At 40.2% G+C, this 25,784-nt stretch overlaps 2 protein-coding genes across 4 annotated transcripts; one reads left to right on the top strand and one right to left on the bottom strand.

Annotated features, from left to right (window-relative positions):
* Positions 1-1,759: 1,759 nt before the first annotated feature.
* LOC110519960 (membrane magnesium transporter 1) lies at positions 1,760-11,304 on the bottom strand. Its single transcript, XM_021596874.2, has 5 exons — positions 11,164-11,304; positions 10,898-11,062; positions 6,917-6,969; positions 6,680-6,783; positions 1,760-4,957 (listed from the first exon to the last, which is right to left on the bottom strand). The coding sequence occupies exons 2-5, from the start codon at positions 10,974-10,976 to the stop codon at positions 4,801-4,803; spliced, it is 393 nt and encodes a 130-aa protein (XP_021452549.1). The 5' UTR covers positions 10,977-11,062; positions 11,164-11,304; the 3' UTR covers positions 1,760-4,800.
* On the top strand, positions 9,478-24,002 carry LOC110519961. 3 transcript variants are annotated; one of them, XR_002472914.2, is made up of 5 exons: positions 9,478-9,870; positions 17,274-17,350; positions 21,156-22,179; positions 22,401-22,556; positions 22,653-24,002. XR_002472914.2 is itself a non-coding variant. In XM_036974079.1 (4 exons), exons 2-4 carry the CDS (start codon positions 21,838-21,840, stop codon positions 22,818-22,820), a joined length of 666 nt encoding a protein of 221 aa, XP_036829974.1. In that variant the 5' UTR covers positions 17,096-17,350; positions 21,156-21,837; the 3' UTR covers positions 22,821-24,002. The 3 variants fall into 3 exon arrangements, 1 of the variants encoding a protein (XP_036829974.1); XR_002472915.2 differs by lacking the exon at positions 9,478-9,870 and having other exon boundaries at positions 17,091-17,350; positions 21,156-22,190; XM_036974079.1 differs by lacking the exon at positions 9,478-9,870 and having other exon boundaries at positions 17,096-17,350.
* Positions 24,003-25,784: the final 1,782 nt, after the last annotated feature.

Genomic DNA, 25,784 nt, shown 5'->3' with positions numbered 1-25,784 from the left:
TCTCCGAGTGGGTGGGAGTTTTTTTAAAATAAATGTAAAAAAGTTATTTGGGGGAGGCGCTGCTGCTGGAATTATCCCCAGGCCGGGAGATCCCTGGTGTGCTCAGATGATGTCTGGCGGAGCATTGGATCCCACAGAGCAACTTTTCACTGGGGGATCCCTTACCCCACCGTACTCAGCCTGGACAACCGATCCACTTTTTGACTACGAAAAAATTCACTGTCTAGGGATGACATAACACTGGAACGCTACGATCCTGTAAGGGAGTAGCCCCATGGGTCACTGCCACCCAAACCACTGGATTACCTAGGACTACACTTGGGCCGGATGCATGACAGCCGTATAGGAGGTCTCCTCCCTTTTGTTTCTTTTGTCTGCCGAAACTCGCAAGTGGGACAGACTGACATGGCGGGTAGGGACACATGGCAATCAACTGAGACACCGGACCTTCATACGGTACGAGACTCGAGGAGTTTGCCTGACCCTAAACCCACAATGTATCTATCTACAAGGACGCTGGATGGAACTCCAAGGGCGGATGCATGACAACAGTAGAGAGGGCTTGCCTTCTGGGTTTTTGTCTGCTCAAACCAATGGAAGTTCAATGACTATACCACTCGACAGGGACACATGGCAACCAACTGAGGGCCGGACCTGCATAAGGTACGCAACTCGAGGGCTTTTGCCTGATCCTACACCGAATATACCCAAACAGACCCGCTGGATTTGACTAGACATGGGTAAATTCAGAGTTAGGATCCTGGAAGGGAATAACTCCTAATTATACTCATGATTGAAAACATCCAGGACAAAAAGACTGACGGACACAGAAGTAAATACATAGACAACGTGGAGCCAAAAAAGAAGGATCCGATGGGGAGTAACTCCTAGGTTACACTATGCTTTCCACATCCGTTGACAAGCGGACCTGGACACCAATGACAATACCACTCGACAGGGACACATGGCAACCAACTGAGGGCCGGACCTGCACAACTCGAGGGCTTTTGCCTGATCCCACATCGAGTTTAACCAAAACAAACCAGCTGGATTTGACTAGACATGGGTCAATTCAGAGTTAGGATCCTGGAAGGGAATAACTCTTAATTCTACTTATGATTGAAAACATCCAGGACTACAGACAGACGGACACGGAGTAAATACATAGACAACATGGAGATAAAAAGAAGGATCAGATGGGGAGTAACTCCTAGGTTGAACTATGCTTTTCACTTCCGTTGACAAACAGACCTTGAAAGACCTACCTAACCCTACCAATTTGAAACGCCCACCCATAACCCTCACCATTCTAAAACCTAACCCTAACCATTCTCAACCTAACCCTAACCTCAACCCTAACCATCCCTTAAACCTACGGACGGACGGACGGTTTTAAGGCCAACCAACGGGCATTTCTACAAGTGGGCAACCACCAAGCGACTACTTTGAGTGGAAAAATACACCGGTCAGCCAGGCAACCACTAGATTAAGGAACACCTGTGGGCTTGCAAACAAACATTGGTGCAGTGGCTGAGGATGCCAGCTGTTGGGGTCCCATCTTGAGGTTTTGAACTGGAGCTTGGCCAACTCACTCCCCTCTCCAGTAGTGCAGTACTGTATATAGGGTGGCATTTGGGTGTCCCCATTGACTATCTCCTGGAAGAACTGTGTGGTCAACCAAAATCTCTGCTCCCCCTTCGTCAGCCATCTTGACTAGCACAGTTGAACAATTTTTCTGAGAATATACACAAGTTACCCATTTTCTTTTTCCCCAAGTTTATTTTTTAAATGAAAACATTAAAAAAAAACATTTGTGGATGGTGTTCAAACCAGAACATAAAGAATATATATTTTGAAAGTAAAAGTTGTATAAAGCCCATTAAACTGTAAACTTATATAAAGTCAATTTTAAAATCGTATGCTTTTTTTTTAAAGAAACAAAAACAAAGATTTCAAAAGGTTCTAAGTGCTTTATTAAATGTTGTGCATGGACAAAGTTTGTAATGTCCAATTGCTTAAAATTCCAAATTAGATTTTACTCCAGCCCATATAAATAAGTAAGATTTTAGATTTGTCTCTATACTCCCACATTTTGGATTTGAGACTAGGGCACCTTTTATTTGAGGGATTTTCATAAATATTTTACTGATTAGAAATGAAACCACTAGGTATCTAGTCCCCCCCATGTGAAGAAGTCATAACTATTTTGACATATACACTTAAAGTGTATTAAAGTAGTCAAACGTATATTAGTTTTTGGTCCCATATTCCTTGCATGCATTGGCAACATCAAGCTTGTGACTAAAGTCATTGGATGCATTTACAGTTTGTTTGGGTTGCGTTTTACCCCCAATAGTAACTGAATGGTGAATGAGGACTTGAGTAATTTTCTTAAATGACTCCTGTTTCTGAACACTTCTCAATTAATCCTTATGACATGATTAAGAAAAGTAATGAAAAAAAAAATCATGATGAGTGAGATGCAGTTCAGAGGCTACAACCAAACATGCTAACCTAAATTATCCACAATTCATTCATGATTATCCATAATCATTGTAGCCTCCACATGGATATAGAAGTGATCAGAAACATCTATTCTTACAATAAAATTGACTCCAAAATGGTACAAGACATTATTCACCATTCAGTTCATATTGGGCAAAACATACTGCAAATGCATCCAACAAGCTTGTAAAGACACAAGCTTTTGATGTAGTCATTGTGTGCGTGCCAAATGGCAAAAGTATTGCACTATACAGGATAGGGTGCCATTTGGGACTAAGCTCACTGGGAGCCCTAAAGTATGCACAATCTATAAAACCTAACTAATGCATCCTAATCCACAGATACACAATATATAGACAAAAGTATGTGGACAGCCCTTCAAATTTGTGGATTTAGCCATTTCACTTATTGCTGGCAGGTGTATAAAAACGAGCACAGCCATGCAATCTCCATAGCGTGACATTGAATTGCCTTACTGAAGAACGCAGTGACTTTCAATGTGGCACCGTCATAGGACCCCACCTTTCCAACAAGTCAGTTCATAAAACGTCTGCCCTGCTAGATCTGCCCCGGTCAACTGTAAGTGCTGTTACTGTGATGTGGAAATGTTTAGGAGCAACAACAGCTCAGCCGCGAAGTGGTAGGCCACACAAGCTAACAGAACAGGACCGCCACGTGCTGAAGCGCGTAAAAACTCTGTACTCGGTTGCAACACTCACTACCAAGTTCCAAACTGCCTCTGAAAGCAATATCAACACAAACAAAAAAAAAACTGTTCAGGGGCTTCATGAAATGGGTTTCCATGACCGAGCATCCGCACACAAGCCTAAGACCACTATGTGCAATGCCAAGCGTCGACTGTAGTTGTGTAAAGCTTGGAAATGCGTTCTCTGGGGTGATGAAGCACACTTCACCATCCTGCAGTCCGAGGGACAAATCGGGGTTTGGCGTATGCCAGGAGAGTGCTACCTGCCCCAATGCATAGTGCCAACTGTTAAGTTTGGTTGAGGAGGAATAATGGGCTAGGCTCCCATTTAGCTCTAGTGAAGGAAAATCTTAACGCTACAGCATACAATGACATTCTAGACAATTCTGTTCTTACAACTTTGTGGCAACAGTTTGAGAAAGGGCATTACTTGTCTCAGCATGACCATGCCCCCATGCACAACGCAAAGTCCATACAGAAATAGTTTGTAGCAGTCGGTGTGGAAGAACTCAACTGGCTTGCACAAAGCACCGACCTCAACTCCATCGAACACCTTTGGGATTAATTAGAACTCCGACTGCGAGCCAGGCCTAATCACCCAACATGTGTCCGACCTCAAAAATGCACTTGTGGCTGAATGGAAGCAAGTCCGCGCAGCAATGTTCCAACATCTAGTGCAAAGCCTTCCCAGAAGAGTAGAGGCTGTCTTAGCAGCAAATTAATCCATATTAATACCCACGATTTTGGAATGAGATCGACGAGCAGGTGTCCATATATTTTTGGTCATGTAGCGTATATCTGCAAGACATTAAATGCATTCGGTTTTCTTCGACCAATAAATGCAGAAATGCATCTAACACACTGACAACATCATAGATTTTAAGTTAAAACACTATGTTGAATCTTAAAAGGCCAAATAAAAAACACTGCCCAAACAAAATGTACCATTAGTCTCTACTTTGTGTTCACAGTGTCATTAGCATTGCTCTAACACTGACTTACTCTGCTTTCCATGCTGCATCCTTCAGGCTTGACCTGTGTGACTTCAATGACCGTGGTAACTTTATTGCATACAGAATAATCACCAAAGCCTAATTTTAAACTCCAGGAGATCAGGTCATGAATTCTCTCAACAGAAGTGTAGACTTTTTACTAGATAAAACAAAATCTCATATCTGCAGATAAAAAAAATTAAAAAATAGTTCCAGACAGCTGTATTGTGGCAAACAAAACATCATGCCCCTTGTCTAAAAAAGGGGAACACTTGCTTAGGAAGTCTTAAAGGATTTGACACATACAGCTTACCCTACCCTTACCTAAGTAAGGGGAAGATGTGTCAAATCCGTTTACTTCTAAGCAATTACAATTATATACAAAAAAATCTGCCTGAAAAACTGTTGACAGTCAGACTGGTTGACAGTCAGGAGTTAAATATGGTAACCATTTTTATGGGAGGAGATGCACATTTGTACAGCATATTAATATATGTACTAAGGCAAATTAAAAGTAGAAGAAATTACTTTGTGGGTTCCAACCAAAAAGCTTATCTGTGCACAGAAATAAAGACATGTGGGTGGGGAAGGCAAGTATCAGTGCAAATGCTTCAGCTTGCGTAGCCGCAGGGGGTTTCGCAGGGCCTCTGCGTTTGGGATGTTGGAGACCTCTCGGTTGGGAGAGCAGAAGAGCACCCTACCACGATGATTGAACATGTAGAAAGACGGGTGGTTCCTCAATGTGTCAAACGTCCTAAAAAATGAGAAGAGGGCAGTGAATAGTTTGAACTATACTCATGATTATGTTCAGTGCGATAGGTCAATAACAATAGGGCCACTCATATAGGCAAGTCAATTATTATGCTGATTTGCAACACTATACATGCCAACTACAACAAGTGAAATCCCTGGAACACTTAACAAAGAGCTGCAGTCGGTTTCAGAATGGGGTGGCCTTCTGGCCAGCATCCTGGAATCATCTCTTCACTGTTGATGTTGAGACTGGTGTTTTGCAGGTACTATTTAATGATGCTGCCAGTTGAGGACTTGTGAGGTGTCTGTTTCTCAAACTAGACACTGTAATGTACTTGTCCTCTTACTCAGTTGTGCACCGGGGCGTCCCACTCCTCTTTCTATTCTGGTGAGAGCCAGTTCACGGTGTTCTGTGACTGGAGTAGTACACCGCATTGTACGAGATCTTCATTTTCTTGGCAATTTCTCGCATGGAATAGCCATCATTTCTCAGAACAAGAACAGACTGACGAGTTTCAGAAGAAAGGTCTTTGTTTCTGACCATTTTGAGCCTGTAATTGAACCCACAAATGCTGATGCTCCAGATACTCAACTAGTCTAAAGGCCAGTTTTATTGCTTCTTTAAATCAGAACAACAGTTTCAGCTGTGCTAACATAATTGCAAAAGGGTTTTCTAATGATCAATTAGCCTTTTAAAATGATAAACTTGGATTATCTAACACAACATGCCATTGGACCACAGGAGTGATGGTTGCTGATAATGGGCCTCTATGTAGATATTCCATATTTTTGTTTTAATTGGCCGTTTCCAGCTACAATTGTCATTTACAACATTAACAATGTCTAAACTGTATTTCTGATCGATTAGATGTTATTTTAATGTACAAAAATGTTTTGCCTTTCTTTCAAAAACAAGGACATTTCTAAGTGACCCCAAACTTTTCAACTGTAGTGTATCTACAACAGAAGCTAAGATGGCGAGAAGTCTGTCCATGATAAAGTGCTGCTCTGCCTTCTTAATAACACTATCAATAAGGCAGGTCCTACAGGACCTAGTTTTGTCGCACCTGGACTACTGTTCATTTGTGTGGTCAGGTGCCACATAAAGGGACCTCGGAAACTTACAATTGGCACAGAACAGGACAGCTGGCCCTTAAATGTACACGGAGCGCTAACATTAATAATATGCATGTCAATCTCATGGCTCAAAGTAGAGGAGAGCTTGACTTCAACACTACTTGTATTTGTGAGAAGTATTGACATGTTGAATGCGTCGAGCGGTCTGTCTAAACTACTGGCACACAGCTCGGACACCCATGCAAACCCCCACAAGACATGCCACCAGAGGTCTCTTCACAGTCCCCAAGTCCAGAACAGACTATGGGAGGCACACAGTACTACATAAAGCCATGACTACATGGAACTCTATTCAACATCAAGTAACTGATACTGCAGTAGAATCAGATAAAAAAAAAATATAAAAATACACCACATGCAACAGTGGGGACTGTGAAGAGACACACGCATATACATGGATTTTGAGTTGTAGATATGTGGTAGTAGAGTAGTGGCGTGGCCTGAGGGCACACACTTAATGTGTTGTGAAATGTATTGTAATGTTTTTAAAATTGAAAACTGTCTCAATTCTGGTGGACCCCAGGAAGAGTAGCTGCTGAGCTAATGGGGATCCATAATAAATATAATTACTGAAATGAAGGCTTACTTGTTTTTCAGCTCTGAGGATGCATCCATATCTTTAAACTCTCCAGAGATGTGGACAATACCATAAATGGTCAGAACAAAAGCTAACAAAGTCTGTAAAACAATCTGCAAAACAAAATTAAAACAATAGATATATTTTTATTTTGAAATATGTTAAGTCAAAACGGTACAATTAATAGAATGGATCTACATCAAAGAATGGAATAACTTACTTGCTATTTAGTATTAAATAACTTACATCTATTGGTAGGGTTTCATTTTCTTTTTCTGTCAATCGCATGTAGGATCGATCTGGTGGGGGAAAAGAACAACATTTATCACACTGGAATCAATGTGGCTACAGCTGAGACAAGTGGGTAGCTAGTCTCACTGCATCCATAGCAGATGTTGCAAGCGGCAAGGTAACTTGCGTAACTGTTAGTACTTTGGCTTTTGGAGCATAGCTTCCAACTGGATCGTGGATTTCCTGACGGGACGACACCAGGTGGTGAGGGTAGGAAATGACTCTGTACACTGATCCTCAACACAGAGCCACCCCCTCCTCCACGGATGTGCTTAGCCCCCTGCTGTACTCTCTGTTCACCCATGACTGTGTAGCCATGCACAACTATAACTCAATCAAGTTTGTTGACTACACAAGAGTGGTAGGCCTGAATACTAACAGCGAGAGACTACAGGGAGTAGGTCAGAGCCAGGGAAATAACCTCTCTCTTAACAAATCGAAGGAGCTTATCCTGGACTACAGGAGACAGAAGAGAAATCACACCCGATCCTCAGGGTCGCAGTGGATAGGGTCAAAAGTGGAGGTTGGACGATTAATCGGAATGGCCGATTTCAAGTTTTCATAACAATCGGAAATCGGTATTTTTGGGTGCCGATTATTTTAGTAATTTTTTTTTACAGCTTTATTTAACTAGGCAAGTCCGTTAAACAACACATTCTTATTTTCAATGACGGCCTAGGAACGAGGCAGTACGACAGTTTTTTACCTTGTCAGCTCGGGGATCCAATCTTGTAACCTTACAGTTAACTAGTCCAACGCTCTAACCACCTGCCTCACGAGGAGACTGACTGCCTGTTACGCGAATGCAGTAAGCCAAGGTAAGTTGCAAACTTAGCATTAAACTTACCTTATAAAAAACAATCAATCAACGACTGTCGTTGCTCCAATGTGTACTTAACCATAAATTCAATGCCTTTCTTAAAATCAATACACAATTATATATTTTTAAACCTGCATATTTAACCAAAATAAATCCAGGTTAGCAGGCAATATTAACCAGGTGAAATTGTGTCACTTCTCTTGCATTCATTGTACACAGAGTCAGGGTATATGCAACAGTTTGGGCTGCCTGGCTCTTTGCGAACTAATTTGCCAGAATTTTACATAACATTGAAGGTTGTGCAATGTAACAGGAATATTTAGACTCATGGATGCCACCCGTTAGAAAAATACAGAACGGAATAAACGTTTTGTTTGAGGTGATAAGTTTCCGGATTTGACCTAAGGCTCGTATTTCTGTGTGTTTATTATAGTTAAGTCTATGATTTGATATTTGATAGAGCAGTCTGACTGAGGGGTGGTAGGCAGCAGCAGGCTCGTAATAGTCAAAGGTATATGGTTTAGAGAGAAATAGTCGACGCGTTATAATTTCTGTAATAACTTGCGGCTGAACTTGAAGGGGTTCCTTCGTTATGTTCATGTCTTCCATAGAGAATGTTTTGATCTAATTCAAATAAGGTCTGTGTTTCGTGCAGGCTTAAACCACCTGGGCGTTTTGATACCCGTGTAAATCTCACTAGGATAAGGTAACGTTTGTCAAAATATTTTCATAAATCCACTCTACAAAAAAAAAAAAAAAAAAGATCTTTGCTTATATTTAGCCAATATTGATCAGAGTTACCTTGTCCTATGGATATCTACACAGTTGTAAAATTGGCAAGGTGGTATAAGCCTACACAAGACACAGACCTTATTTTAAGTTAATCTAAAAATATCCTATGGAATAAATGAATGAACGCTTTTCAGATTTTGCTAGGTGTCATGGGAATTATGACTCGCACTTTGGTAGTCAATTCTTACCATGTCCATTATTAAAATAGGATTTCCTGCATATAGAAATTACAGTTTTTGTTTTCAACATTCATCACAGGCAACTTAAACTCTATTTTTTTTTTTTTTTGTCTTCCAATAATCAGTATCGGCGTTGAAAAATCATAATCGGTCGACCTCTATTCAAAAGCTTTAAGTTCCTCGGAGCGCACATCACTGAGGACCTGAAATTGTCTCGCCACACCGACATCGTGGTGAAGGCACAAAAGTGCCTCTACAACCTCAGGCAGCTAAAAAAATGTTTTGCCATGGCCCCTAACCAGTGGTGTAGTACTCGAGACCGGTCTCGGTTTTGTCTGTGTTGGATACATTTTTACCCTGTCTTGACTCGGTCTCGGAAAATGACAACTAGTCATTTCTTACCGAGACCAGTGGAGTGAAAATTAATAATTATCAGCTCCCATTCAGCCAGCCCATAAAACCACTTCGCCAGGCTAATGTAGTCACACTCCTTCACGACACAATATCTTATTGTCTATTGAAACCTGGGCTTCCTACTTTACTTGTAACATTACTGTTCTTTACTTTAGTTGAAAAATATCCTCAAGTTCATCAGAATTTCCTTGACTCACTGGTAGGAAAGAGTGGGGTACATTGTTTGAAAGTTGCATGCTCACTATTAATGAATGGTGACTGGGGGAAGTCTCAGACCCCTAGCCGGTCTCCCGGTTCTGACTTGAATCAGTCTCAGTTTAGGTGGTCTCGAACACAACACTACCACTAAGACCCTCACGAACTCTACAGCTGCACCATTAGAGCATTCTGTCAGGCTGCATCACCGCCTGGTACGGCAATTGATCTGCCCTCAACCGCACAGCTCTCCAGAGGGTGGTGCAGGCAGCCCAACGCATCACAATGCTGCCTGCCCTCCTGGACATCTACAGCACATGGTGTCAAAGGAAGGCCAAGAAGATCATTAAGGACCTCAGCCACCCGACTGTCCCGAGCCACTGACTGTTCACTCAGCTATCGCCCAACAGAGACAGGACAGCTGCATCTTAGCTCAGACCGAGAGGCTAAAAAACAGCTTGTATTACCAGGCCATCACTGTTGAACAGCTATCGCTAGCCGTCTACCAGGTGATGCTTACTCACACAAAACACACAAGCTATCACACACACTACATACTCACAAACACATACACAAAGCCAATGCTGTCCCACGCTATAGATATTAAACCACTCGTAATTTCCCATTTCACACAGTATTTAAATACTGTATCCCCGACATAGCTCATAATATTTCTACTGTACATTGTTTATATTCCATAAAAATAGATAAAAAAATATATTTAAAAAATCTGCCGTTTCCAGCTATGATAGTCATTTACCACATTGTCAATGTCTACAATGTATTTCTGATCAAGTTGATGTTATTTTAATGGACAAAAATATGCGCTTTTCTTTAAAAAACAAGGACATTTCTAAGCTTCTGAACGGTAGTGTATGAACTTTTTTACATTCAATTCTAGCTGATCTTGTGTAAATTCTCACATAGTACATACGTAGATTGCATTGGATTACTGCCTCGCTGCTATTTAATCAGATTCATCCCGCAGTTCTTGATTCCCTGTCTTTTTTCCCCATGCAGTAAAATGTCAGACAATTCAAATGTATTGTTAGGATAAGGATTTCGCTGCACCCGCTATAAAACCTGCTAAATTGTGTACGCGACCAATAAACCTGCTAAATTGTGTACGCGACCAATAAACCTTGATTTGATTCCTTGTTTTTCATTGAGTACGTGTTAATATAAAGTCACGTACATCTAACAGAACGCGTTGGCAGCAAGACATTGTTAGCTACTGTAACGTCAGTAGCTTTGACGTGTCTGTGAACTAAAACATGTTCTGTCCCGACGGTACCAGCTAGCTGCATACTGTGCCAATAACATTACATGCTAAATCGCTAGCTAGTAGTTAGCCATCTGGTTTAAGGTTAATTCTTCCTCGCTTGATAAACTGGTTTGGTTTATGTTTAACGAAAGTTAGCTAGCACGCGCTAGTTAACAGGCCGCAGTACACTGCATGGTTGATATGACTGTGTATTTAGATCTAAACAGCGAAATAAAAGGCCAGATATGTGTATCTTATTGTATCGCACTTACGTTGTGCCGCTGAGAAAGCAGCATGAGCCAGGGCAAATAGACCAACCCCTACGACATCTCTCCAAAAAGACGAAACCATGTTCAAGAGAAGTTATCTATTTTTCTTCTTCGATGGGGTTTAAGAGCGGTTGGCATCCAATGTTAATGTTGCATTACCACCACCAGCTGGACGGGGTATTGAATAAGACACAAACAAAACATTACGGGAAATGGGAAAAACGACATAATACAAAATTAAACACGTCAACTAAGAAAAACCATCCCACCTCTTCAATCACAGTCCACTGCTAAATACATCCCTACTCAGGGGCCTGTGATGGCGGAACATTCACTGACAGGATTTCCTGCACTGGCTCGGCTGTGAAATCACAACGCCCAAAAAACGTTCAGCAGCATTCAATTTTCTTCTACTTCTACTCTTGTGCTGTACATTTTTTTACCATATCAATAAAAATACAAAGTCCACCTTTTTAACATGTAGCATTTCAATATTCTTTGTTTTTATTTCACCTTTATTTAACTAGGCAAGTCAGTTAAGAATACATTCTTATTTTCAATGACGGCCTAGGAACAGTGGGTTAACTGCCTTGTTCAGGGGCAGAACAACAGATTTTTACCTTGTCAGGGATTCAATCTAGCAACCTTTCGGTTACTAGCCCAACACTCTTAACTACTCGGCTACCTGCCGCCCCACTGTCCTTTGTATTCATGTTACCTGATTAAATTGCTGTACAATATGATCTTGTTGCCGTCTGATGCACATTCAGATGTCATAAATCAGCACTGCAGAGCTCTCCCTGTATTATGCCGTGCCTTGATTCTATTACTGTTGATGATATCCAGAAATGTGCACGTTCACCCTGGCCCACCTACTGTTGCTATCCCCAATTCTAACTTGCGCTCTGATATCTGCTTCACTGATTTCTGCTAAAATGGATCAATTGAAAGTGTGGGTTCACAGCTCCAATCCAGATGTGTTGGTCATTGCTGAGACGTGGTTAAGGAAGAGTGTTTTGAATACTGATGTTAACCTTTCTGGTTATAACCTTTTTCTGCAAGACATATCTTCCAAAGGTGGGGGAGTGGCAATCTTTACCAAGGATCACCTTCAGTGCTCGGTTGTCTCCACAAAGTCTGTCCCCAAACAATTTGATATGCTGGTTTTAAGCATGAAGCTTTCAAATAGCTCTTTGTTGACTGTTGCTGGGTGCTATCGTCCTCCATCAGCCCCGGCCTGTACCCTACATGCCCTAAGCTCTCTCCTGGCCCCTTACACTAAGTCTGAATTTGTCCTGCTAGGTGACCTAAACTGGGACATGCTTAAACCACGGGACCAAGCCCTAAAGCAATGGGACTCCCTAAATCTTTCTCAGATTATCACCAATCCCACAAGGTATGACTCCAAACACCTAGAAAAGGCTACCCTCCTTAATGTTATCCTTACAAATAATCTTGATAGGTATCAGTCTGGTGTTTTCTGTAATGACCTTAGTGATCACTATTTTACAGCCTGTGTTTGTAAGGCCTGTGAGTGAAACGACCTGTCCTGATTTGTCATAGACGCTTGCTAAAAAACTTTAATGAGCAAGCCTGAAGCAAGCATGAACTGGCCTCTGTAAAATGATATAGCATCAGCTTGATCCCCTCTGTTGAAGAAGCTTGGACCTTCTTTTTTGTTATTTTCAGTGGTATTGTTAACAAACACGCCCCCGTGAGAATGAGGATTAAAAACAGGTTCAGACCCTGGTTCGACTGTGATCTTGCAGAGTTACTCCACCTCAGGAATTGCATTTGGCGAAAGGCTTGGCACATGCATACTTAGACTGACTGGCTATCGTTCAGGCAAATTAGAAATAAGTGCACTCAGGCTATCCGGAAGGCCAAAGTTAGTTACTTTAAGGAGCAGTTCTCTCTCTGTGGGTCTAACCCCAAGAAGTTCTGGAAAACGGTTAAGGACCTGGAGAATAAACCCTCCTCCTCACAGCTGCCCATGTCCCTTAATGTTGATGATGTGGTTGTTACAGACAAGAAGCACATGGCTGAGGTCTTTAATCACCACTTCATTAAGTCAGGATTCCTATTTGACTATGCCATGCCTCCTTGCCCATCCAACATTTCCTCATCTCCCACCCCTTCTAATGCAACTATCCCCGATTCTTCTCCCTCTTTTTCCCCTGCCCCGCTACAAAGTTTCACCCTGCAGGCAGTCACTGAGTCCGAGGTGCTAAAGGAGCTCCTTAAACTTGACCCCAAACTTTAGACCCTTTCTTCTTTAAGGTTGCTGCCCCTATCATCGCAAAGCCTGTCTCTCCTTTCTGGGGAGGTTCCCATTGCTTGGAAGGCAGCCACAGTTCGTCCTTTATTTAAAGGGGGAGATCAAGCTGATCCTAACTGTTATAGGCCTATTTCTAGTTTGCCCTGTTTATCAAAAGTGTTGGAAAAACTTGTCAATAATCAACTGACTGGCTTTCTTGATGTCTATAGTATTCTCTCGGGAATGCAGTCTGGTTTCTACTCAGGTTATGGATGTGTCACTGCAACCTTAAAGGTCCTCAATGCCCTTGATTCTAAGCAATATTGTGCTGCTATTTTTATTGACTTGGCCAAAGCTTTTGATATGGTAGACCATTCCATTCTCGTGTTCCGGCTAAGGAGTACTGGTGTCTCTGAGGGGTCTTTGGCCTGGTTTGCTAACTACCTCTCTCAAAGAGTGCAGTGTTTAAAGTCAGAAAATCTGCTGTCTCAACCCTAGGCCCCACGCTTTTCTTAATTGACATCAACAACATAGCTCAGGCAGTAGGAAGCTCTCGCATCCATTTATATGCAGATGATACAGACTTATACTCAGCTGGCCCCTCCCCAAATTGTGTGTTAAATGCTCTACAACAAAGCTTTCTTAGTGTCCAACAAGCTTTCTCTACCTGTCACGTTCTGACCTTAGAGAGCCTTTTTATTTCTCTATTTGGTTAGGTCAGGGTGTGATTTGGGTGGGTATGGTTCCCAATCAGAAGCAGCTGTCTATCGTTGTCTCTGATTGAGGATCATACTTAGGCAGCCTTTTTTTCCACCTTTAGTTTGTGGGATCTTGTTTGTGTGTAGTTGCTTTCTGCACTGAATGTAGAGTTACGTTATTTTTTGTTGTTGTTGTTGTTGTTTTTTTCAGTGTCATTTAAATAAAAGTGAAATGTATGCCTACGACGCTGCACTTTGGTCCAATCCATCTCTAAACGAAAGTGACACTACCCTTACCTTGTTCTGAACACCTCCAAAACAAAGGTCATGTGTTTTGGTAAGAAGGCCCTTCTTCCCACAGGTGTTACTACTACCTCTGAGGCTTTAGAGCTTGAGGTACTCACCTCATACAAGTACTTGGGAGTATGGCTAGATGGTGCTGTCCTTCTCTCAGCACATATCAAAGCTGCAGGATAAGTTTAAATCTAGACTTGGTTTCCTCTTGTAATCGCTCCTCTTTCACCCCAGTTGCCAAACTATCCCTGATTCAGATGACCATCCTACCCATGCTAGATTACGGAGACATAATTTATAGATCAGCAGGTAAGGGTGCTCTCGAGCAGCTTGATGTTCTTTACTATTCGGCCATCAGATTTGCCACCAATGCTCCTTATAGGACACATCACTGCACTCTACTCCTCTGTAAACCGGTCATCTCTGTATACCTGTTGCAAGACCCACTGGTTGATGCTTATTTATAAAACCCTCTTAAGGCCTCCCTCCCTATCTGAGATATCTACTGCAGCCCTCATTCTCCACATACAACACTCGTTCTGCCAGTCACATTCTGTTAAAGGTCCCCAAAGCACACACATCCCTGGGTCGCTCCTCTTTTCAGTTCGCTGCAGCTAGTGACAGGAATGAGCTGCAACAGACACTCAAACTGGACAGTTTTATCTCAATCTCTTCATTCAAAGATTCAATCATGGACACTCTTACTGACAGTTGTGGCTGCTTTGTATGATGTATTGTTGTCTCTACCTTCTTGACCTTTGTGCTGTTGACTTTGCCCAATAACACTGTAAAAAATGAACCACGGGCTTAAGTAAAGATTGCAAAAGAAAATCAATGATTTTTTTCTTAAAATAATAGGTTTTTGGTTTTCCTTACATTTTGGAATATAATACTTAATTTGTGTTGAAAAAGACTAATTTGCAAATAAAAATCCAAGATAATATGCTTCTAAATTAGAACAAAAAGTAACAACCAACAACTTAAAAATATGATATTCAAAGTATCATTATTATGTTGGACTGACATGCTAAATCTAGTTCTGAATGTCAATTGTGCTTGGAACATTTCAACAGACTTTGTCTTGATCTTTCTCCTCTGGAATGGCCATGAGGCAAGTAAGGACCAAATTATAACTTGGAATGTAGTTTGGATCTGTCTACACATATTTGCCCATGCAATTTAATGTTTGCCTGCTAGGCAAGCTAGCCAGGCAGAGACAGGAACGAACAATACGTAGCTAGCTACAGTGCCTTGCGAAAGTATTCGGCCCCCTTGAACTTTGCGACCTTTTGCCACATTTCAGGCTTCAAACATAAAGATATAAAACTGTATTTTTTTGTGAAGAATCAACAACAAGTGGGACACAATCATGAAGTGTAATGACATTTATTGGATATTTCAAACTTTTTTAACAAATCAAAAACTGAAAAATTGGGCGTGCAAAATTATTCAGCCCCTTTACTTTCAGTGCAGCAAACTCTCTCCAGAAGTTCAGTGAGGATCTCTGAATGATCCAATGTTGACCTAAATGACTAATGATGATAAATACAATCCACCTGTATGTAATCAAGTCTCCGTATAAATGCACCTGCACTGTGATAGTCTCAGAGGTCCGTCAAAAGCGCAGAGAGCATCATGAAGAACAAGGAACACACCAGGCAGGTCCGAGATACTGTTTAAAGCCGGATTTGTATACAAAAAGATTTCCCAAGCTTTAAACATCCCAAAGGAGCACTGTGCAAGCGATAATATTGAAATGGAAGGAGTATCAGACCACTGCAAATCTACCAAGACCTGGCTGTCCCTCTAAACTTTCAGCTCATACAAGGAGAAGACTGATCAGAGATGCAGCCAAGAGGCCCATGATCACTCCGGATGAACTGCAGAGATCTACAGCTGAGGTGGGAGACTCTGTCCATAGGACAACAATCAGTCGTATATTGCACAAATCTGGTCTTTATGGAAGAGTGGCAAGAAGAAAGCCATTTCTTAAAGATATCCATAAAAAGTGTCGTTTAAAGTTTGCCACAAGCCACCTGGGAGACACACCAAACATGTGGAAGAAGGTGCTCTGGTCAGATGAAACCAAAATTGAACTTTTTGGCAACAATGCAAAACTTTATGTTTGGCGTAAAAGCAACACAGCTGAACACACCATCCCCACTGTCAAACATGGTGGTGGCAGCATCATGGTTTGGGCCTGCTTTTCTTCAGCAGGGACAGGGAAGATGGTTAAAATTGATGGGAAGATGGATGGAGCCAAATACAGGACCATTCTGGAAGAAAACCTGATGGAGTCTGTAAAAGACCTGAGACTGGGACGGAGATTTGTCTTCCAACAAGACAATGATCCAAAACATAAAGCAAAATCTACAATGGAATGGTTAAAAAATAAACATATCCAGGTGTTAGAATGGCCAAGTCAAAGTCCAGACCTGAATCCAATCGAGAATCTGTGGAAAGAACTGAAAACTGCTGTTCACAAATGCTCTCCATCCAACCTCACTGAGCTCGAGCTGTTTTGCAAGGAGGAATGGGAAAAAATGTCAGTCTCTCGATGTGCAAAACTGATAGAGACATACCCCAAGAGACTTACAGCTGTAATCACAGCAAAAGGTGGCGCTACAAAGTATTAACTTAAGGGGGCTGAATAATTTTGCACGCCCAATTTTTCAGTTTTTGATTTGTTAAAAAAGTTTGAAATATCCAATAAATGTCGTTCCACTTCATGATTGTGTCCCACTTGTTGTTGATTCTTCACAAAAAAATACAATATCTTTATGTTTGAAGCCTGAAATGTGGCAAAAGGTCGCAAAGTTCAAGGGGGCCGAATACTTTCGCAAGGCACTGTATCTAGCTACACCTGTCCTTGCAGAAACCTTGTTGTTCACATATTCACAACATGTTCAAGGAAGCAGTGCAAACCTTGACCTTGTGCAGAAGCCATTTAGTCAATAATCTAACAGCCAAACTAGCTAAATGAAATAACTGGGCTGGCTAGTAAGATAGATAACAAGCAGCTCTTCCAAGTCAGCTAGGATTGAGATGTTTCTGCTAGCTATCTAAAGCTGAAGTCGAGTTTTATTTTCCTGACATTGTCATAGATTTTAATACAACTCCTCTTTTTTAGGTAACGTTATAGGTATTCACGTATTCAGATGTTCCTGAGTACTGGACAGACCATATTTTCCAGAATACATTGACAAGGTATGTAAATATCTTCAAATGTCTGTTTTTTGATTGTAGCTCACATTAGGGCTTATAAAGCCCTATGATTTCCGCAATGCGGAATCCAGAAATTTAAACAGAATACACGGTACCCCTCGGACAGGATACGCAGGATATTTTTATTACAGTTTCCCAACATTAATGTGAATAATCGGTAGTAGATATATCCTGTATTTTTAAATAAACCAAATGGTTTGAACAAGTTAGGCAACAAAAAGTAAACACGGAATTTCAGAAAATAAAACAGCAAAAGTATTTCATAGGGCCCTATTAGTGTTTTACACAATGCGTTGTCGCCCAGGCAGGTATTGACAATGTGTCTTCCTTATTTTAGAATGAGATAGCATATAATATAGTAATAATGTTTTAAGCTTATATATACACACAAAAATAATTGATTGTATCTTAATTCCGTAGGGATCAGGCGGCACATGCAATGTAAGACGCAATGATCTGCAGTTTTGCTGCATTCAAATAAACAGAACTTTTGAAGCACTATAGACTGAGGCATGGACGTAATCGAACACTGCCCTGCCTCCACCCAGATTGCATCTGTTCCTTCAAAACATGGGGTTCCCTTAAGATACATTTGTCAAGGCAACATGCAACTGGCAAGTCAGTAAGGCCAGGAGAGGTATTTTCTTTAAAATGTGAAATTTGCAGAGCTTGCAGTTTTTCAACAGATTTTTTTTTTTTTAACACCTTGGAAACCATCTAAAGAAACACGAAACTGTCTATCAATCAATCAAATGTATTTCTAAAGCCCTTCTTACATCAGCTGATGTCACAAAGTGCTGTACAGAAACCCAGCCTAAAACCCCAAACAATGCAGGTGTAGAAGCATGTCCTCTGTGTATTTGACAAATGCGGATTCAGAACAAATGTATATGGTACGCTTTCATCTCATAGGAGTCGAAAACACAATCCTCATTCTCTGGGCGACTTTAGAACTATAATACAAAAACATATTGACTATTCAAATAGAAGAGGAGGAAACTATAGAAGAACAAGAATTACAAAATGACACTGAGCAAAAAATGTCACCTTTTGCTAAAATTGGAAAGTATTTACAATGTGTCAAACAAGTGTATCAATGAGGGAGTAGAGGAACTGCAATTCATATCGTGCTCTGTGTCAGGTCCAGTCATATAATACATTGTTAATTCCTGTTTAAGGAAACATGGCTGTGTAATTGACAATTACATAATCTCAGATTTGGTTCAAGATGTCTGTGACAAATCCCGTGAGTGTTACACTTTTCTTCTGTTGAAAGAGAGGAGGACCAAAATGCAGCGTGGTTATTTGTAAACACCTTTAATAAAGATGAAAACACAAACAATATACAAAAACAATAACCGTGAAAAACCAAAACAGCCCTATCTGGTGCAAACAAACACAGAGACAGGAACAATCACCCACGAAACACTCAAATAATATGGCTGCCTAAATATGGTTCCCAATCAGAGACAACGATAAACACCTGCCTCTGATTGAGAACCACTCTAGGCAACCATAGACTTACCTAGACTACTTCACCAAACCACAATCCCATAACCTACAAAAAAAACCCTAGACAAAACACACCACATAAATACCCATGTCACACCCTGGCCTGACCAAAATAATAAAGAAAACACAAAATACTAAGGCCAGGGTGTGACAATGAGCACAGTTTTAGGGCCGGATAGACCCCTCGCCACACCGTACAAGAGGAAGCAGTTTAAGAAAACGTTTCTGTGGTGGAGCCGGTAGAATATATACTTGATGCAAAGAAAGGAAGAAGTTTACAGTATGTTCCTATTCTGCAGTCACTGTTACAAGTATTGAGCAACAAGGACATTCAGGAGAAAGCTTTAAAAAGTAGGAGTATTTTTATGATGGCACACATTTCAAAGAAAATTACTGTTTATCAGGAGATGAATTAACCCTATCTTTACTTCTCTATGTTGATGACTTTGAAGTGTGCAATCCCCTTGGAACATCCCACAAAAATCACAAAATCACAGGAGTCTATTGGGTGTTGGAAAATGTCCCATTACAGTTTAGGTCTACACTCAAGTCTATTTACTTAGCTGTTCTCTGCAAGGCTGCTGATGTTAAAACATATGGATATGGGAAGGTGCTAGAGCCACTTTTAAAAGATCTTGCACAATTAGAGGAGGAAGGACTTTTTATTCCTGTGCTGGGAAAGATACTGAAGGGCACTGTTTTTTGTGTGGCGGCAGATAATCTCGGAACCCACTCTATTGGTGGATTTGTAGAAGGTTTTAGTGCAACGCATGTCTGCAGGTTCTGTTTTGCAGAGCTATCTGTGATCCAGGTAAAATAAGGTAGAACTGGGGCATTCCAACCCAGAACAAAGCAGCAACATTCTGAACAAATACAGACAGTTTTAGAAAATCCAACCTTAATACATTACTATGGTGTGAAAAAGCAGTGTGCTTTGGCTGAGAAACTGAAACATTTTGATGTACTGTCTGGCTATCCACCAGATGTGCTGTATGATTTTTTTTGAGGGAATCCTGCCTCTGGAACTAGCATTGTGCTTAAAGGTTTTAATCAATAATACATATTTTACTCTGTTGGAACTCAACAATCTTAGCACACAGTTCCCCTGTAAGCGGATAGATAAAACTGACTGCCCAGAATCAATTCCTCTTGACTTGATGAATCCAAGGAAAATAAGTATTGGAGGAAATGCTCATGAAAACTAGTGCCCTACTGCATCTGCTTCCATTCATTATAGGAACTAAAATACCTGTAGGTGAACCATCATGGGAAATTCTTATGGACCTCAAAGATATTGTTGAACTTGTGGTTTTGCCAATTCACACAGAATAATCAATTTGGTACCTTGACAGCAAGATCTCAGAGCACAGGCATAGATTCTTAGAGGTTTTTCCTCGGGATAGTCTTATCCCAAAACATAATTTCATTGAACACTACCTACCCGCAGCTGATGAAGGCATTTGGACCCCTTATAGCTTTTTGGACTATGCGCTTTGAAGCTAAACAGTTTTTAAGCGGATTGTTCGACAGACCAACACCTTTCAAAACATTTTGCTGTCTCTTGCAGTGAAGCATCAACTAATGCTTGCGTACCATCTGCATGGCACCAATCTTGTCAAGCCTGCCCTATCTGCCACAAAGCTGTCCACTGTTGCTTTGGAAGTGTTAAAGGATGACATAAAGGAAGCGGTACAATTTTCTTTTCCAGATGAGACTTTTGTTCAGATGGCAAACACACTTTCCTGCAATGGTACCAACTACTCGGTTGGAAGGATCCTAACCTACGGATCGACTGGAGGTCTACCAGACTTTGTTGAAATACTTATAATGAACGTTGTTCATGGTGAACTCGCTTTTATTGCCAAGTGTTCAGAATGCTTGGTATAATGAGCACCTTAGGGGGTTTGAGCTGGAATCCACACAGAAGCTTAAGGTCATTGAGCAAAAGGAATTGGCAGACATCTACCCACTAACAGCATATGCTGTTGGCCAAAAGTGCATGGTAACCCTGAAGCACCATATTTGCCTGTAATATTAGGTAACAATCTTTTAAAATTGAATAGTTTTAAATTTGGTGTATTTATACATGGGTTTAAAAAAATGCATTGCTCATAGAGCTCATACCGAATGTAATATTTAGTGTAGAATAGAAATGCTTGGTTTTGCATGTTTATTATTATGAGATCTAGTAAGCAGCACTTGATATCGATTTAATGGAATACCAATGTTTGACATCATACCCATTTGATAACTTTTATTCATTTTTTCTTGACAGGATCACTTTCGCTACAACAGAACAGAAACATCAGGCTACGGGTCCTATTGGAGGGCCCCTGATATCCGTAAGCTAACATTGCCTTTTGGAATCCCTGCTACTGTGGCTGAGCTTGGCACAATTGTGCAAGAGACATTTCAGCTTCAAAAATAATTTGTTCTACAATACATGGAGAGTGCATATGGAGATCAGTTATTTTCTTTGCTTGATACTGAAGACCTAAAGGATAAAGACACCATCAAAGTGGTTGACCTTGACGGCCCACCTCTTATTACTTTAAATGTACAAGAACTCAATAACATCTCCACAGATACATCAGATGAGAGGTGCTGCCTTGGATCACGTGATACTGTGATATTGTCCTCTCCAGAAAGTACCTCTTCCCAACGCTCCAGTCCGTGGCCATCTGAGTTTGAAGTTCCTCGCTTTGCTTATGATACAGAGCTCATTCTTGAGGCAGCTAATGAAGCACACATGAAGGATGGAACACTACTCAACAATCTGCCTGTGAAATCAGACATCCTGGAAAAACTGTCTGAAAGGATCTTCCAGTTTAGAGCCTATCCGTCAAGTCTACAAATTTGGCAGGTTGCAGAAGCTTTGGTAAAAAAAACACCCATGTCTTAAAGAGCTTGGGTCCTTCTCAGGCCTGTACGGATGGCAAACCAGCCGAAAGTACAAGATGGGCAATTACAGATCGAAACTGAGAGGAATTGGTTGCCTAGAACTGGAAGTGAACTCTGTCAAGAGAAAATCACCAGAGGACAAGCCCGTTGCCAAGAACATAAACAAAACAAAGAAGGCGGAGGTAAATGACCTCCCACCCCACCCTGCTGGAGAAACAGATGAGACCCTGGAGAGGGAGCGAGTGGAGCTACTGGGAGAAGTACAAATACGTGACAACCACAACATTGTGAGTGCCAAAATGGCAAGGACCTTCTCATATCGAAGACAAGATGTCATTCAGGCCCTTCCTGTGAAGGACTTCAAAGATAGCTGGCCAGCCTTGTTTGAACCCATTCAGGTACAGTCAATGTAGGTAAAAAATGTGTATTGATTTAAATATTTTGTGTTGTCTTGCCCTAATATTCTAATCTACAATTAAATATGTATTAAAGATTAGTCTAAACATTCTCACTCTGCACATGCTTTGGGAGGGGTTTCCTAATAGCATTCTGGCTCTCAGATCATCCTTTGTCCTTATCTGATCAGAAGATGTTTCCTCCCCCGTCTCCTCTCTCTCAGATTAAGGAAGACTTGAGAAGAATTACAACTGTTGCTCTTGAGTCCACCTTTATCCAGAAGCTGGACAAATATACACCAAAACTATTGGACTTGTTTAAGACAAAAGGAGGTGCTGTAAAGGAGGACATGCAGAAAATCCTTGAAGTTCTGTATGGGGTATGCACAGTAACACTTTCACAATAGTATATAGGTTGTACTGTGTATTTATTTGCCGGTATTAAATGCAATTATTTGTATAACATCATATTACAGTGCAACACCAGCCAGGAAAGTGTAATCCGTGGCCTGATCATATACCTCGGTGAGAGGGTTGAAGAACTTATCACAGAATACAAGGTAAAGGTTTTTATTTTTGTATCCTTATTTATCTCTAAATTAGATCTTCCCTCTCTCTCCTCTCAAGTTGCACAGTTAATCTAGTAGCCTAGTCTGTTATTTCTTATTTTCTTTCACCCCGGATGCTGACGACACCATGATCCGAGAGAACCTTGTTCAGCATGTGATGAAGGTGTTCACTGTGAAGGATCTGTACCAGAATATAGAGCATGGGATCTGCACCAGAATACAGAGCATGGGATCTGCATCGAAGGAGCAGAGGAGAGGAGGTCCTGGCTGGCCTCATCTATGGCTTAAATCTAAAGTACCCCAAAGAACTGAAGTATACCTTTGAGGTGTTCCAAAAACTATTCTTGGAACTTGATGATCTCAGGACCTCCCCACGCGTCCAAGCTCTAAAGATGAAGTTACTTGTTTTCAGAGATATCTAAAGATACCAATGAGAACTCTCAAAGGGCCACTCAAACTGTGGTCTAAACCCTACTCAGTAAGCTGAAAAGCTAGTTGCTAGGTGGTATAAGCGCTACAGTTCCCATGATGCTCTTTGTCAGGTGAAGTCATAAAATACATTGTCAATTCCTGTTTAAAAAAACAGCTTTGTTTTAAAACTTAGTCCATATGCACTAGTGGATATCTGAGATTATTTGTCAGGTGCAAGCTATATGGATGTAACTTTACCTAAGGAGGCATGGTGGAGTTATTCCCAGAATGCTTATACCTGTCAAAAATATGTCCATATGGGCTTCACTAGTGCATATAGAGTCAGGTTTAAGGGAGAATTTGGCATATATTTTGTAACAATATGTGCAATGTATGTTTTGAAAACCCATGTTTTGATTAATATAAAACCGTTTGAATGAGGTTGTATTTGAGCTAAAGTTCATATTGTGCTTTGTGTAAAGTCTATTAAGACAAATCGTTAATTTATGTTTGTTAAAATATTTCTTTGTTGTTAAGGGGTACACAGACCACCAGAAATGTTTTGCCAAACTGTACAAGATGTGAGGTCAAAGTGCTAATCCCAAACTATCACCTAAACCTTATGCAGTTGTGAAGATTTAAAAGTATTTGTAGTCAGGTGCAAGCTATCTGGATGTAACTTTGCCTAATGAGGCAAGGTGTAGTTGTACTCAGATTGCTTACAGATGACAAAATATGATTGCCTAAAAAGTAGGGTTTAAGGGACAATTTGAGATTGAAGTTTGAAAAAATTATAAAATGATAACATTTATTTTATTCAAAATAAAGGTGTGGAAGTTTGAAGTTGAACACTGTTTCTTTTGCATATTCCCTTGTATAGAAATGATACTTTTTTGTAAATTATCCTAAGTATATTGAGGTAACTATTTGCATCAGCTTTTTAAGTATAGTTGTGAGTATATATTTGAGTAGTAGGAACCCAATTTAAATACATTTTACTAACCTGAGTACCATAAGTAACTGAGCAAAATACATTTGTTGATAAAACATAGAATATCAATTACGATACTGAGTAAATTCAGGAAATTAAACGTACAATATTAGTACTGATTATACTGATTACATTAAGTATATTAGACTTATAACATTAGTTATGGGACTTGAAGGATTTAAGCAGGTCAACAACAACAAAAATGTTCTGAACCTGATAAAATTAAGTTGAATGAAAGGAATTTTTGAGATCCAGTTAGTAGATTGCACTTCATATATTTAAATCGAAGTGTATTATACTTAAAATATCCTCCTTGTTGGATTTACTTAAAAAAGCTGATGCAAATAGTTACCAAAAATGTTTTAAGTAAAAGGGGCACAATATTTTTTACAGTGAACGTTTGTATCATGTTTTTGTGCTGCTACCATATTGTGTTGCTACCATGTTGTTGTCATGTTGTGTTGCTACCATGCTGTGTTATGTGTTGCTGCCTTGTTATGTTGTTGTCTTTAGGTGTCTCTCTTGTTGTGATGTGTTTTTTGTCCTATATCTATATTGCATAAAAAAAATTGAATCCCAGGCCCCGTCTCCGCAGTAGGCCTTTTGTCTTTTGGTTTGCCGTCATTGTAAATAAGAATTTGTTCTTAACTGACTTGCCTAGTTAAATAAAGGTTAAATAAATAAAATCCTCAGTTGATGAGAAACCTTACGGTGGCAAAAAACATTTCTATACATTTTGCTTTCAATTGTTTGGTTTTGATTTCAACATCCATTATTTCACTGTCTTCGAAAATATCCTGTTTACATTTTCAACTTTACTTTTCTTGTTTACAATTTATTTTATTTGAAATTCAATACATATTGTGTGAAATTGGCCCCATACTATATACCTGTTTTCAAAACATTCAGTACTCTCATAACATTCACTTGACGTACTGGCAATCAAGCTTCTTTCCTGGACCGCTGAAAGATGCTCTCTTCCCTTCTTCTCTAGACTCTTTTACCACCGGCCAAAGTTTTTTCCCTAGCAGCAGCATTTACACATATTTATACACATTTATACATAATACAAAATTATCAACGACTTACAATTTTTTTCATATAACTAGGCAAGTCAGTAAAGAACAAATTCTTATTTACAATGACAGCCTACCATTCTGCCCCTGCCTTGTTCAGAGGAAGAACGACAGATTTTTTACTTGTCAGCTCGGGGATTCAATCCAGCAAACTTTCAGTTACTGGCCCAACGCTCTAACCACTAGGCTACCTGCCGCCCCTACATTGCTACATCAAACATGTATAACAAAACAAAACACAGGTATAAAACAAGAAAATACTACACACAAAAATATATATATAAATAATAATAAAACAAATTCTAGTGCAATTGTATTCACTCTGAAATAACGTCTTAACGAGATGATTAAAATCAATCCAAAATATTTGTAATTTGGGTATAGCATTCTGGAATATTTGTTTGTGTATAAAGTATTTGGCAACAAGAATAAAAAATTCACAATCATTTCAGTGGTCTTGTTATCATTGCAATAGTAACATATATCCTTCATATCAAAAACATGGGTAGTGTTCAAAATGGTAAATAAATATTCAGCAAGGTTTTTCCAAAATTCTATCAC

This window comes from Oncorhynchus mykiss, chromosome 3, assembly GCF_013265735.2.
Source record: "Oncorhynchus mykiss isolate Arlee chromosome 3, USDA_OmykA_1.1, whole genome shotgun sequence".
Taxonomy (NCBI): Eukaryota; Metazoa; Chordata; class Actinopteri; order Salmoniformes; family Salmonidae; genus Oncorhynchus; species Oncorhynchus mykiss.
This window is presented reverse-complemented; position numbering and strand designations above follow the sequence as displayed.

Bases quoted from the DNA above. Each gene is read 5' to 3' on its own strand.
- LOC110519960 (XM_021596874.2), bottom strand. From the start codon at position 10,976: ATGGTTTCGTCTTTTTGGAGAGATGTCGTAGGGGTTGGTCTATTTGCC. The intron at 6,784-6,916 runs GTAAGTTATTTA...TTTGTTTTGCAG, and splicing joins ATGAAACCCTACCAATAGAT to ATTGTTTTACAGACTTTGTT. The intron at 4,958-6,679 runs GTAAGCCTTCAT...CTCATTTTTTAG, and splicing joins TCCTCAGAGCTGAAAAACAA to GACGTTTGACACATTGAGGA.
- LOC110519961 (XM_036974079.1), top strand. From the start codon at position 21,838: ATGGGCAATTACAGATCGAAACTGAGAGGAATTGGTTGCCTAGAACTG. The intron at 22,180-22,400 runs GTACAGTCAATG...CCTCTCTCTCAG, and splicing joins CCTTGTTTGAACCCATTCAG to ATTAAGGAAGACTTGAGAAG. The intron at 22,557-22,652 runs GTATGCACAGTA...ATCATATTACAG, and splicing joins TCCTTGAAGTTCTGTATGGG to TGCAACACCAGCCAGGAAAG.